We start from the raw sequence: 14,237 nt of genomic DNA on the forward strand, positions 1-14,237 counted from the left end.
TAGCCATGCTTCCTGTACATCCTGTGGAACTGTAAGCCAATTAAACCTCTGTGCTTTATAAATTACCCAATTTCAGGTATTACTTTATGGCAGTGCTAGAATGGGCTAATATAGAAAATTGGTATCAGGAGTGGGGCATTGCTATAAACATACCTGAATATGTGAAAGAGACTTTGTAACTCAGTAACAGGCAGAAATTTGAACAGTTTGGAGGGCTCAGAAGAAGACAGAAAGACAAGGGAAAGTTTGGAACTTCCTAGAGACTAGTTAAATTGTTGTGATAAAAATGCTGATAGTAATATTGACAAATGAAGTCCAGGCTGATGTGGTCTCAGATGGAGATGAGGAACTTACTGGGAACTGGAATAAAGGTCACTCTTGCTATGCTTTAGCAAAGAGATTGTGGCATTGTGCCCCTGCTCTAGGTATCTGTGGAATTTTGAACTTGAGAGGGATGATTTAGGGTAATCTGGCAGAACAAATTTCTAAGCAGCAAAGTGTTTAAGATTTGGCCTGGTTATTTCTAAAAGTATATGGTCATATACGTAAGTAAAGAGATGTTCTAAAACTGGAACTTATATTTAGAAGGAAAGTAGATCATAAAAGTTTAGAAAATGTACAGCTTGACCATGTGGTAGAAAAGAAAAACTAATTTTCTCAAAAGGAATTCAAGCTGGCTACAGAAATTTGCATCAGCAAAGAGGAGCTGAATATTAATATTCAATCCAATGAGGAAAATGCCTCAAAGGCATTTCAGAGACCTTCACAGCAGAGCCTCCCATCACAGGCCTGAAGGCCTAGGAGGAAAGAATGGTTTCATGGACTGGGCCCAGGGCCCCGCTACCCTGCAGAACCTTGGGACACTGCTCCCTATGATCCAGCTGCTTTAGCTCCAGCTGTGGCTTAAAGGGGCCCAGGTACATCTCAGGCTCCAGAGGGTGCAAGCCGTTAGCCTAGGCAGCTTCCATATGGTGTTAAGCATGTGGGTGCACAGAGGGCAACAACTGAGTCTTGGGAGCCTCAGACTCAATTTCAGAGGATGTATGCAAATGCCTGGATATCCAGGCAAAAGTCTGCTGCAGGGACAGAGCCCTCATGGAGAATCTCTACTAGAGCAGTGCAGAAGGGATATGTGGGGTTTGAGCCCCCACACAGAGTCCCCACTAGGGCACTGCCTAGTGGAGCAGTGAGAAGAGGGCCACTCTTCTCCAGACCACAGAATGATAGACCCACTGACAACTTGCACTGTGTGCCTGGAGAAGCTGCAGGCACTCAATGGCAGCCTGTGAAACAAAGCAACCACAGGGATTGTACCCTGCAGAACCATAGGAGTAGAGCTACCCAAGGCCCTGTGGGCCCACCCCTTGCATCATTGTTGCCTGGATGTGAGACATGGAGTTAAAGGAGATTATTTTGGAGCTTTTAGATTTAATGACTGCCCTGCTGGATTTGGGACTTGCATGGGGCCTATAGCCCTTTTGTTTTGGCCACTTTCTTCCTTTTGGAATGGGAATATTTAGTGAATGCCTCTACCCCCATTGTATCTTGGAAGTAACTAACTGGTTTTGATTTTACAGTCTCATAGACAGAAGGGACTTGTCTCAAGTGATACTTTGGACTGTGAACTTTTGAGTTAATGTTAGAATCAAGTCAGACTTTGGGGGACTGTTGGGAAGGTATGATTGTATTTTGGAATGTGAAAGGACATGAGATTTGGGAGGGGCAAGGGGTTGAATAATATGGTTTGGATTTGTGTCCCCACCAAAATCTCATGTCAAATTGTGATCCCCAATGTTGTGGAAGGGACCTGGTGGGAGGTGATTGGATCATGGGGATGGATTTTTCCCCTTGCTGTTCTCGTGGTAGTGAGTGAGTTCTCATGAGGTCTGGTTGTTTGAAAATGTGTAGCACCTTCCTCTGCTTTCTCTTTCTCCTGCTCTGGCCGTGTAAGATGTGCCTGCTTCCTCTTTCACCATGATTGAAAGTTTCCTGTGGCTTCCCCAGGCATGTTTCCTGTACAGCCTGAGGAACCATGAGCCAACTAAACCTCTTTTCTTCATAAATTACCCAGTTTCTGGTATTTATAACAGTGTGAGAATGGACTAATGCACCACATTAATAGACTTTTCTGTCCTGGCAATACTTACAAGGTTTTAAAGACCCACATATAGCCAAGTAGAGGGAGAACACGTGCCCACAGATTTCATCAAAGAGACAACAGTCTTCTGCTAGCTCTGTGTGTTTTAATAGGTTCTGCTGTTGATTAGGTATGCTAAGGCCAAAAAACCAGGAGATGGCTGCCATTGAGAAGACAGTTTATTATATTCATAAATCCCAAGACATGGAGTACACATCTCATTATGGAGGGTGGGGGGCAAGAGGGGAAACACTAGGGTCAGTCACAAGGCAGAAAGAGAGATGGGAACTGTGGGCAAGTGCTTATACCATGGTTTCTATGGGAAGGTATAGGTGAGGCAGGTAAGTGGGTTTAGGATTGGCCAGTTTGAACAATTGGCCTTGGGGTGATTAGGGCAGGTGTATAGTGGCCCCTAAGTGGGAGAGCCCCATAAGGGAGGTACTTAGGAGTGTGGATTCTGGATTGCATTGTTTGTATTTGAAAAGTGCACCCCTGGGAGAACATCTCCTCTTGAGGACGGAACAAGCAATGAGGGAGGCAGCAGGCCAAGGCAAGGTGACTTAGGCACATTTTTAGGTTCTCCAGAGCAGGATGTGTCTGGCATATGCATGTAGAACAGATGTTAATGCATCAGAAGAAGCTAGAAACATGACTAATTTACTGCGGCTGACCCACTTGTAACTTTTATGAGGTTTATAATCTGTTCATTTCTAACAGACATGAGAATAATAATAACTGGCCTAATTCTACTCTTGACTGTGGTCCCAGGGTTCTTAACCTATCTTATAGGCCATTGACTCCTTTGGCAGTCTTATAAACCTGTGGGCCTATTGTTAGACTATTAAACTGTATTCTAATTTGTGGATTAAAATACAGATTAATAGTAATGTAATATTAATATAATATTACTATTAATCTGTATTTTATTTCAGATCCATTATTTCAGAAAGGGTTGTTAAATGGTGATGCTCTAGAATGCTTCCTACAAATATTAGCAGAAATTCTTCCATAAAAGATTAATATAATTAATATAATATTACTATTAATCTGTATTTTAATCCACAAAACAAAATGTATTGGCTTACAAAGGAAATTAATTGTGTTGAAATACATTTGTATTTACAGGTTAAGAATCACTGAGCTCCCATTCACCAAAGAAAGTAGTTCAGACATTTAAACTGAACCTGACTTCTACAGGAGACGCACTGCCCCTTGCTAAGAAACATACCATGCCTATTTCTAAACTTGGGAGACAGTGACTAACCCTGATGCTTCAAAGCCCAACAGCTTGAATTTGAATCCCAGCTCTACCACTCAGGATCTGAGAGATCTTCAACAGGGTATTTCCCTTTTCTGTGCTTCATGGCACTTTGTTTAAAACAGTTTGTAATTGTTTTCTTTGTGTAATTGTTGCCTGTGTTCCCCAAGAGGTTCCAAGAAGGCCTAGATCTTATTTCTTCTATTTATTGTCAGTCTCTGAATCTTGCCCAGTCCAAGCATATAGAAATTGTTGGGTAAATATTTGTAATAAATGATGGAAATTTGAATTCGCTAGCAGATTTTTCAAGCAGATAGCCATAATTTACCGTTCAAAGCTTTAGAGCTCTACACAGTCTGTTTACCTTGGAGCCTTCATGCAGAAAGCACGTTTTATGGCCACCACTTGAGTTAGTGCAGACTCATTTCTACTTTCTATGTATTCATTATATCAGCATTTAAAGCTAAAGCTGTAGCACGTAATGGTAATTGATGTTCATTAAGATACCAGAAATTATTAAAAATCAGGGTAAGTTGAATTTCACTACATTGTACTTAAGAAGATAAATACATATTTCAAAAACATTTCCATCAAAGAAGGAAAGACATTTCAAACTTAAGAGTTAATAATATGCAGCTTTTAGGAAAACTTCCCAGGAAGACTTCTTCTTAATTTGTTTTAGTGTTTTTTTTTTTTTTTAATTTTTAAATAATGAAAATATTTAAAACATATACAAAAGTGGAAAAGCACAGTATAATTAATCCCCAATTATTCATTACCCAGTTTCAACAATTATCAACATGCCCTTCTCTACTTCCCACCTAACTTCTACCAGTCATGATTAATTATTAAACCATATCCCAGTCATCATTATGTTTCGTTTATTTTTTTCTTACAAGTATAGATATAAATATATTTCATTTAAAACTGCTTCAGTGTATAAGTCTAGAAAATAAAGACCCTGGCCGGGCGCGGTGGCTCAAGCCTGTAATCCCAGCACTTTGGGAGGCCGAGACGGGCGGATCACGAGGTCAGGAGATCAAGACCATCCTGGCTAACATGGTGAAACCCTGTTTCTACTAAAAATACAAAAAAAACTAGCCGGGCGACCTGGCGGGCGCCTGTAGTCCCAGCTGCTTGGGAGGCTGAGGCAGGAGAATGGCGTGAACCCGGGAGGCGGAGCTTGCAGTGAGCTGAGATCTGGCCCCTGCACTCCAGCCCGGGCGACAGAGCAAGACTCCGTCTCAAAAAAAAAAAAAAAAAAAGAAAATAAAGACCCTTAAAAAAAATAAACTTAATTTATTCTCATACCTAAAATAATCAAAGTAGTTTCTTAATATTTCCAAATATTCATTCAGGGTTAAACTTTCCTCAGTTGTATCATAAATGTTTCTATGTAGTTGATTTGTTTGAATCGGGATCCAAACCAGGTCAATGTATTGCACTGGGTAATCTCTATTTTAATCTAAAAGAGGTTCTCCTTCTCTCCTTTGTGTTTTAACTTGCCAGTTTTTTTTTTTTTCAATTCAAGAAAGCAGATCATTTGTCCTGTAAAATTTCTCATATGCTTGATTTTGCTAATTGCTTCCCGTGGTGACATTTAACATGTTTAAATCTATTTCATATTTTTTTTATTGACTGATAGTGTGGGAGGGTTGATATGACTTAAGTTTGACCTTCTGGTGAAAATACTTCATAGGAATTTCTGTGTGCTTCTGATCGTACCATGTTGGGAGACACATTATGTCTAGTTGTCTCTTTTTGTGACACTAAGAGTGACCAGTGGGTCCTGGATCATCCGCCTACTCTCCATTCTGACTCCCCACCAGCCTTTCATTTAATGCAGTGGTTCTCAGCCCTCCCTACCTGTTAGAATATCTGTGAAGCTGTTATACATTTCTGATGCCCAAGCCCTACTCCCTAGAATTAGTCCAGGGTAAACCTGTGCTCAGTAATTTTTTTCAGTCTTAAATGATTCAAATGTACAGATAGGATTGAGAACCAATGACCTGATAGAATTGCAGCCACTGAGGATCTTTTTTTTTGAGATCCATTATTTGAGAAAGGGTTGTTAAATGGTGATGCTCTAGAATGCTTCCTGCAAATATTACAGAAATTCTTCCATAAAAAGTTTAATCAAGTCCTTGGTTCTTCCTTTAGTTTGTTTGGGAAAAGTAGGATAAATAGAAATGACAGATTCTTGTCAGTTTTCTGAATAATGAGTTGAATATTCAACTTTCTACAAAGATGACCAGAGAATTTTGTTCATTACGAGTTTATATACTTTAGCACATATACGTGTTAGTATGCGTGTATATACTTTAGCGCTTTATGAATCAAAGGATTACATTTAATGTTATTACTATTACTATCATTTTAATGCTTAAATTGTTTGAATTTTAGCCAGTAGAAGTCGTTTTAAATTAACTCCTGTGACTTTTTTTTGACAGTATTTAATTGTTCAGTAATAGTATTTAATTGCTTCCTTGCCTTTAAGAATGACAGTGTGTTTTAGACACATCTTATATGTTTGATAATTTATTTGTTCTGTGGCCTCCTCATCTTGTGCAGTTTCTGTCCTGAACCTGGGATCAGCCACTTAGTAGTTTTGTTTTTTGTATCCCATTTGGGTGGTATTCTATTTAGTGCCTATGACATGATTACAAAATGGAATGGCAGACATTTACAGTAATAGTAAATTTCAAGATGTAGCAAATGGTAATTGGGAAAGACATTATGTAACAAAATCCTTAATTTTCCTGTTATTAATCCTGCAGTGAATGTTACATAAATCTTTGGTAACCAGTTTGTACTTTTTTCTCCCCAGTTAATGTCCATCAGTGTGTTGGCAGTTTCTGCTTGGATGAGGGACTACCTAAATAATGTTCTCACTTTAACTGCAGAAACGAGGTATACTTTCTAATTATCGATTGAATTCTTTCATGCTGATTTTAAGTAACTTTGCCCTCAGCTCTTTATATGGTAGTGCTCTCGCTTGGTCTTTTGGAAAAGTTTTTCCTGCTCATAGCAACCTTTGTCACAGACACTTGCATCCTCCAGAGTTCTCCTTAAGGTGAACCTCTGGTCCTAGCGGGGATCAGGTGACAGCATGTTTATATAGATATTTCTGGGTATGGTAATAGCAGTTGCCTGTCCTTCTGGTTGTGTGTCAGCCATGTCATAGGTGCGTGTAAAGAACCAGCATAATTACTTTTCCCTAAGAAAATTACCATCAGCCTCCTCTTACCTTCATATTCTTGGGTTAATGAAAACCATACACCACAATGATTTTTTTTTTCTCAAATTTCAAGGGTTAATCTACTAATATCACAGGGGACAAATTACTTTTACTCCATCATCTCTGAATGGAGACTGTATTATAATATATGACATCTGAATTGTGGTAAGGATTAAATGAAAAACATTTTTTTTCAAGTCCTTAACACAGGGGAACTTAGCTTAATAACGGTTAATTTTTATCATTAATACGGGTTTTAGTTAGTGAATTTTTCATCGTGTTCTAGCAAAAATCATTTCTACCTATTCTTTTCTTCAAATGTAGACTGATTTTCCTTTGCATAGCAGTCTTTTACATTTTGGGGGAGGATCAATTGTCAGGGAAAATAAACGAAGTGCACGTGGGGTCAAAGATTAGAGAATAGGAAGGAGATTCCTCCCAGCTGGGAGATGGCAAAGGCTCCCGTGTGATTTACTTAGGCTAAGGCTTCGGAGATAATTATAGATGGACCTTTTATCAAGGTCCCGTATATTATATATTAAATGAGTTGGGGTAGGAAAGCTACCACTTCTATTAAAAAAAAACCAAACACTGCAAAACCAAAAATAAAGCAAGTGAGCAAATAAACATAACAACAATAGCACAGTGATTTTGAAAATAACAATACAGTCACTAGTTTTGAGGCATCGTGATTTAAAGAATTATTAACACAAATCACAGTTGTGTCTTCTACTATGTCTTGGGTGCATTTTGATTATATTTTATTTCTAATACATTATTTTTCTTCTTTCAGGGTAGAGGAAGCAGTCATTTTGACTTACTTTCCTGTGGTTCATCCGGTCATGATTGCTGTTTGCTGTTTTCTTATCATTGTGGGGATGTTAGGATATTGTGGAACAGTGAAAAGAAATCTGTTGCTTCTTGCATGGGTATGATGTTATATTTTCTCTTTATTATAGTTAAAAAGATTAACCAGTAATGTATTATTTTTTAATCAGTTCACAAGATTAGGGAGCAGTGATAGCAGTAACAACATCCTGTAAGAAGGGAAGCTTTCATTTCACAAGAGATTATTTGAATACACGTATTTACTGTAGTCAGATGATGAGGTATGGAAATACATATAAGCAATTTAATTATTTCACTCCAGCTACATGTTGATATTTTCATTTGAAAGTATGAGTTTTTTCTAGTGTCCTTGTCGTTATTAGCACTCAAAAAGTACCCTTGGGACTGGAACTGAGAAGCCATAAAGGAACTGTTTCTTTCTCTTCTATTTTTAAACAAATTCACCCTGTAAGCTCGTGTGGAAATTCAGATTGTGAGGTAGCAGACATAGGTAATAGCCCTGTCACTGCCTTTATATAGCTTAGAGAACATAAACGAGTCTCAGTTTCTATAATCTTAGTTTATGTTTTTAACTCTGAGAGTTGCACTAGGTACTTGTTAAATTAGTTTCACTATTTAAATTCTGTGCCTAGTCTTTTAATTCAAAAATAGGTAAACATTTTTAACATTAAAAAATTGAGTTGATTAAAATGCTGTTTATATAGATACTTTTAGAAGAGCACTCAATGTGTAAAATATATGCTAGTGGCACCAGGTAGTGAGATTACTAACATACAGTTGCAGACATGTAAGGCTGAAAAACTAATTCATTGAGTATATGCTTTCTTTGTAGTAGGTCTCAGCCCTGGCTGTGCGTTAATTTCATGTAAAGAACTTAAACAATTTGAGTGGTGTGCTGGTAGGCTGGATCACTGGGCAGAAAAAAAGCTCAGATTTATAACATTTGAGGATGTCTGTGGGATAAATTCTCCAGCATGGTCAATTTTAAGTTACCAACATGAAATCATAACTGAATGTGGAGCTGAGGACAGATGAGAACAAATTGGCTCCAGGAGTCAACTCCCACACACTCGTGCTTGACTGGCTTCCATGCCAAGCCAATTAAAACAGTATCTTAGTGTGAAGTTGGACTAAAGCTTTGCATTTCACAGTATAACCTGTGCTAATGTATTACTTAGCTTCTTGGAGGGTAACTGTTCAGGTCAAATACTGGAAAACACAAAAATTAGCCGGGCGTGTTGGTGGGCGCCTGTAGTCCCAGCTGCTCGGGAGGCTGAGGCAAGAGAAGGGCGTGAACGTGGGAGGCCGAGCTTTCAGTGAGCTGAGATCGCACCACTGCACTCCAGCCTGGGTGACAGAGCGAGACTCTGTCTCAAAAATAAAAAAAGAAAAAAGAAAAAAAAAAAGAAAATAAACAACATTCAGAGATGGGGAAACATGCTTACTGCTTTATTTCTCTTCATATAGGTATACAGTGAAAGGAGAATGGTGGAAAAGTTTGGGATCTTATTTTGCAATTTTAGATATTTGGGCAATAATTTAAACATAAACAAAAGGACTTACTTTACATGAACCTTCTATAATTTGAGTAGAGTATAACATATTTCAAGCTTTAAGTGAAAAGTCACAGAATTCTTTTTGAAAACACAGTCTTACAATGATGTCTCTCTTGTATAACCAACTAAGGTCTGACTGCCATTTCCTCCCTCCTCCCAGCTTTTACTCTGCACAGCTCCTATGCAGTGGGATGCTGGAGGGAGGCAGGGCAAGTAGGGTCAGGTATTTCATGGAACTACAAAAGCTTTGGAAACACATTTTGAAAACTCTTTATGCATTCCCTTAGGCTGCTTAAATGCTAGTAATGCAAATTGACAAACAACAAAGTAATGTGGCCTGCTATTTGAAGTAGGGCAAATCTTAGACTTGTGAATCACAGTCCAGTTTGTAATACTGGAAACAGCATTATAATACAAACGTGGCATGGAGGACTGAGGTTCTACAGGCTACTAATTTACTCATTCATTCTTTCTCTAAACACTTACTGATCATATATACCACGAATTTTTGCTGTCAGACCTGTCTTTATGAGATAAGAACTCTAATAGGGTTTGCACTGGGTGCTATGAGGCCAGAGAAGAAGAGCTCTAAGCTCAGCCCAAAGGGTTCAGTGCCACCCTCTGGGAGGATGATGAGCATGGATTGATTTTGCCTTTTTCCATCTCCATTTTGCTTCTTGGATGTACTCTTTTTTACAAAGCATCTTTTTATGCATTGCTGTTCCATATGTCCCTAGGTGACATCTACATCTTGGTTCCTCCTTCCTGTTGCTTGCCTTTGGCAGTTCGTTCTCCATTCCCTTGGGGCTACCTCTCCTCTCATGGCAGGTTTCTAGTCCTTACTCTGTCTAGACCCAACATAGCTTCCCCCTTGCTAAAGAATGATCTGTGGTCTCAACTCCCATGTATCTGTCACTCACAACCAATTTGCATCTGGTCTGTTTCTCAGGCAATTTCCTCTCTGACTTCCTCCCCACATCCTTCTCCTCTAAACAGCTACCGACTCCTCTCAGTTCAGATTCTACAGTCTTGGGAAGTTGTCCTCTCTTTTCTATCCTCCTCTGGGATGCCCAAGTTCAGGTTTTCCTAACTTCCTGCTCAGACAGGTGTAGAGACTCCCTATTGGGTAATGAAGTATATACCAACACCTCAAACATGCACCAAGTCCTTCTACAATCGAGCCTTTATCTGCCATTTTTTGCTTTCTTATCTACTTCATTATTCTCTGGTTCTGTATTTTCTGATCCCTGAACAAACTTTCTTGCTTCGTTCTTCTCTACATTTATTCTTGCTGTCTTCTTAACCAGAAATTTCTTCTCAGTACTTTCATTTAAATATTACTAGCCCATGAAGACTTATCTGAAATGCTACCTCTTTAAGTAATAATTATGACACTGATGATAATTGAAGTAGTTAACATTTCTTGAGTACTTACAGTGCCAGACACTGTAGAGTTTTACCTGAATTTTTTTTAAAATGAAGAGTTCTTGTACACAAGTTAATCAATTTTATCCTCTCTGCTGAGTATGAAATTGGACTAAAACTTTGAATTACCCTTATTAGTCACTTAATATAGATGAAGAAATGAGGCATAGAGAGATTAAGTGACTTGCCTAAGTCTACACAGCTAGTAAAGAGAGGATCTAGTATTCAGACCATGGCAGTCTAGTTCCAATATTTGTAACAATTTTGCCATTTTACTGTATAATAGCTGATTTTTTGCCTAAGTGTTTACAAATGTATCCTGTAATGTATAAAACATTTTCATTTTAAACCTGACGACAGTTATCTGAGATAGGTAATTATTAAATGAAGTTCAGAGAGGTCAGTAATATGCCACAAGTCATTCAGCAGTAAGGATGGGAGCTTGGATTCAGACCTCGGCGTTCCTGATTGCGAAGCCCATTCTCACTGGGCCTTTATTGATGTCTCGAATAGACTTTTCTCAACTTTTGAAGCCTAGTGTATTTCCCTTATTATAAACTTCCTTTTCTTTTTAATAATCAGCCCAGACTACCAGACTACAAACAACTTAGTAATATGAACCATTCACCTTGCTCAGTGCTTTAATAAGTGTTTATTAAATCATTGAATAACAGACAATAAATTAGAATAGTGAACGTAGGAATGACCAGCACATCAGATTAAAGATATTGCCTGGAAGGCAGTGATGAGCATGAGATTTTAGCAGAGAGATTTGGCTGTTAGAAAAGGTTAGATTACAAGGGAAATGGCTCATGGGGGTCTGGTGGTAAAATACTGCAGAGTGTGACATGATGTAAGGTCTTTGGCAAATATTTACAAAGTAACTTACAGTATTTTTTGTGTGCCCTTTAGCCTTTTATCCTAATTAAAAACAATTTTTTAAGGAAGTTTCTTACTTTTATTTTGGATGTAAATATTTAAACAAGCAGAATGCATTCATCCAACTTATCCATTTCCCTGTATTCAAAGCCTTGTTTTGCTTTTAAGACCTGTAAAACAGATTAGTGTAAGAAAGCTGTTTTTCAAAAGACAATTGGTATCTCAGAGAGCTGCCATATCTCTTGAATGATTATATATATTTAAAAAAAAAGAGCTGGCAGCTGGGCTGTTGTGCTGTTCAAGCAAAAATAAAAATGCCAATATTCAACAGACTGATCAAGAAAAAGTAAACGAGCCTCCCTCAAAACAGGTCTTTGTAACCAACCTCCCCTCAGCCGTCACCAAAAAGCAACAGAAAACTTCTACAAGCTAGGTCACCTATTGGAAAACATTTCCGAGAAGCCTTGGTCATGAATTTCATCCTTCTTTTGAATAATAGATTTATAGATATAAGTTGTTAAAACACCCTAATTTAAGGTTCTCAAATAAAATACAAGATGCCCAATTAAATTTGATTTCAGATAAACAATGAATAATGTTTTAGTATGAGTTTGTCCCATGCAATATTTAGAATATACATATACTAAAACATTATTCATTGAAATTTAAATTTAAATGGACATGTTTGTTTTTATTTGCTTTATCTGGCAAACATACTCATTAGATATGTTCTTAGTAAGTGTGAAACTGTCATAGAACAGAAATTTTTATGTATTTATATGAGGAGATTAAGAATAATTAAATTCTAATTATAATGGGAAAACAAGCCAAAAATGACTAAGAAAAGAAACTGGAATATGCCATGCCTTTCACAGTAATTTCAGTAGTAGAAATTCCTTCTCCCTTTAAAAGAGAAATTGAAGCTACATTGAAATTGGTTTTAAGCCTTAGATGGGTACTTCCCAAGGCTTTAGCTGTAGACCAAATGAAATTCATTTGTTATTGCAGTTCTACCTTGCTATTAACATAGGCATTAGGAAAGCAGTGCCAGCTCAGGGGGAATGTCAGCAGATTGAACAGACATGTTTATGATGTTGACAACAGCTGAATGTCACCATCAGGAGATCATCATTTGTCAGGATGTGATGCAAATATATGCTCAACTGCCAGCAAACCACAAGGTAGTCAAGCGCTTGTCAGAAATTCAGCTGGACGTACCTTACGTATTTAATACAAATGAATCATTTTTAAAGGAGATGTGCTTTTTTTTTTTTCAATTTTATTTTTCCAGAGACTTTGAATATAACTATTGATTGCTTGCACTTTTCAAACTTTCTTTAAATATAGAGTGATTGAACCAGATCTGAATGCTTTCCTTAGTGGAAATCAAGTGAAATTTTAATGGCCTTGGAGAAATTTCCCCTCTTTTTTCTTTTGTTTGTTTAAAATCATAATGCAAATCAGCATATATTTAAGTAGTAATTGATTTTCTAAAGAGTCTCTGTTTAAGGCCTTCTCTTACATAGTCATGAATTTTATAATTATATAGCTAGTCATAAGTCCTTAAGTAAAAATTAATCAAGTTTTATGTCTTTATTATTTTGTTTATATTTTTGGTTGATAGCCTAAACTTTATTTCTAAATGAAGATTCATCATACCATTTACCGTATGTTCAGTATCTGCCCAATATTTTACCTTTGTTTTCTCAAAATATACTCATAGCAACTATATTAGACTAATTTTACAAATGAGGAAAAGTAGAATCCCCAAAGATACACAGCTGGTAGTTGTTGTTAGCATTCAAATGCAGCCTGTGCTCAAAGACCACACATGTTTCACTACACCACAGTACTGTTATAAGGCATTTAACTAATTGCTGGCATTGTTTCTAGAAGACTTAACTGTGCTTCATTTATTACTCCAAAGCATTCGGTAGTCATTTAATTTCTAAAAATATGGTCTTTTCCTATGCTTATTATAAAATGAACTTTAAAATTTCTACTGTGGTTATCATTTTTGCTTATCTTCTCAAAGAATCAAGCAGTTTCTCCTTTCCTTTTTACCTTCCTCACCTCTCATTCTCCTTTCCTTTCCTTTTGCCCTCCTTAATTGTGTATTGAGTACCCATCTGTGATAGATACTTGAGAGAACCAAGATGAAAGGGGTGAATAAAAAGAAAATTACAAAGCGAAATGTAATATTAAATGTATAAATAATTGCTGTGGGAACCCAGAATCAGGAGCAAATGGAGGTTTCCAGAATGTTTCACAATAGAGTCTTTATTTGAACTGGATGTTGAAAATACATAAGGGTTTCCTGGTGGAGATGAAGAAGGAAGGAGATTTACAGCAACATGAAGAGTGTGTAGGGACAGGGAAAGCTTAGGCAAAACTTAGAAAGTCAGTGCGGCTGTGGTGTTGGTGCACAGTGAGAAGAAGATGAAGTTAAGTCCAATTGTGAAGGTCTTCATCAAAAAGTTAGATGTTATTCTTTGGGCTGTAAAGAACCAAAGGGTATTTCCAGCTTGTGATGAAATGATAATTCACATTTAAGCGGGAGACAATAGAAAGCCCTGTTAGTGATTACATTATCATCCCCAGAAGCCATGGATAAAGGTGTGAACTAAGTAAGACTTTGGGGCTGGAGGAAGGTGGCTGAAATCAGTAAACTTTGCTGAGGTAGAATTATGGATAAAGCATTACATGATAGTAATGCTTTTATTGCTTGATATTCAGGAAATGAAAAATTATTCAGCATTTATACTTTTTTTATATAGTAGAAACATATCTACTCAATACATGTACTTTATTTGACTTGTTAGCTAGAATTCTTTAAAAACTATAATTTAAATTTTTTTTTTGTAATTGTCAAGTAATAATTGTATGTATTCATAG

At 37.3% G+C, this 14,237-nt stretch overlaps 1 protein-coding gene across 2 annotated transcripts in view; it reads left to right on the plus strand.

Moving 5' to 3' along the window:
• TSPAN12 (tetraspanin 12) overlaps positions 1 to 14,237 on the plus strand; it is a 70,699-nt gene that overhangs the window by 11,869 nt on the left and 44,593 nt on the right. For both annotated transcript variants that reach the window (XM_010382295.2, XM_010382296.1), the window contains exons 3-4: positions 6,223 to 6,305; positions 7,427 to 7,562. In XM_010382295.2, coding sequence (XP_010380597.1) covers positions 6,223 to 6,305; positions 7,427 to 7,562 — 219 coding nt within the window. The remainder of the gene's footprint in view (positions 1 to 6,222; positions 6,306 to 7,426; positions 7,563 to 14,237) is intronic.

This window comes from Rhinopithecus roxellana, chromosome 6 (genome assembly GCF_007565055.1).
Source record: "Rhinopithecus roxellana isolate Shanxi Qingling chromosome 6, ASM756505v1, whole genome shotgun sequence".
Taxonomy (NCBI): Eukaryota; Metazoa; Chordata; class Mammalia; order Primates; family Cercopithecidae; genus Rhinopithecus; species Rhinopithecus roxellana.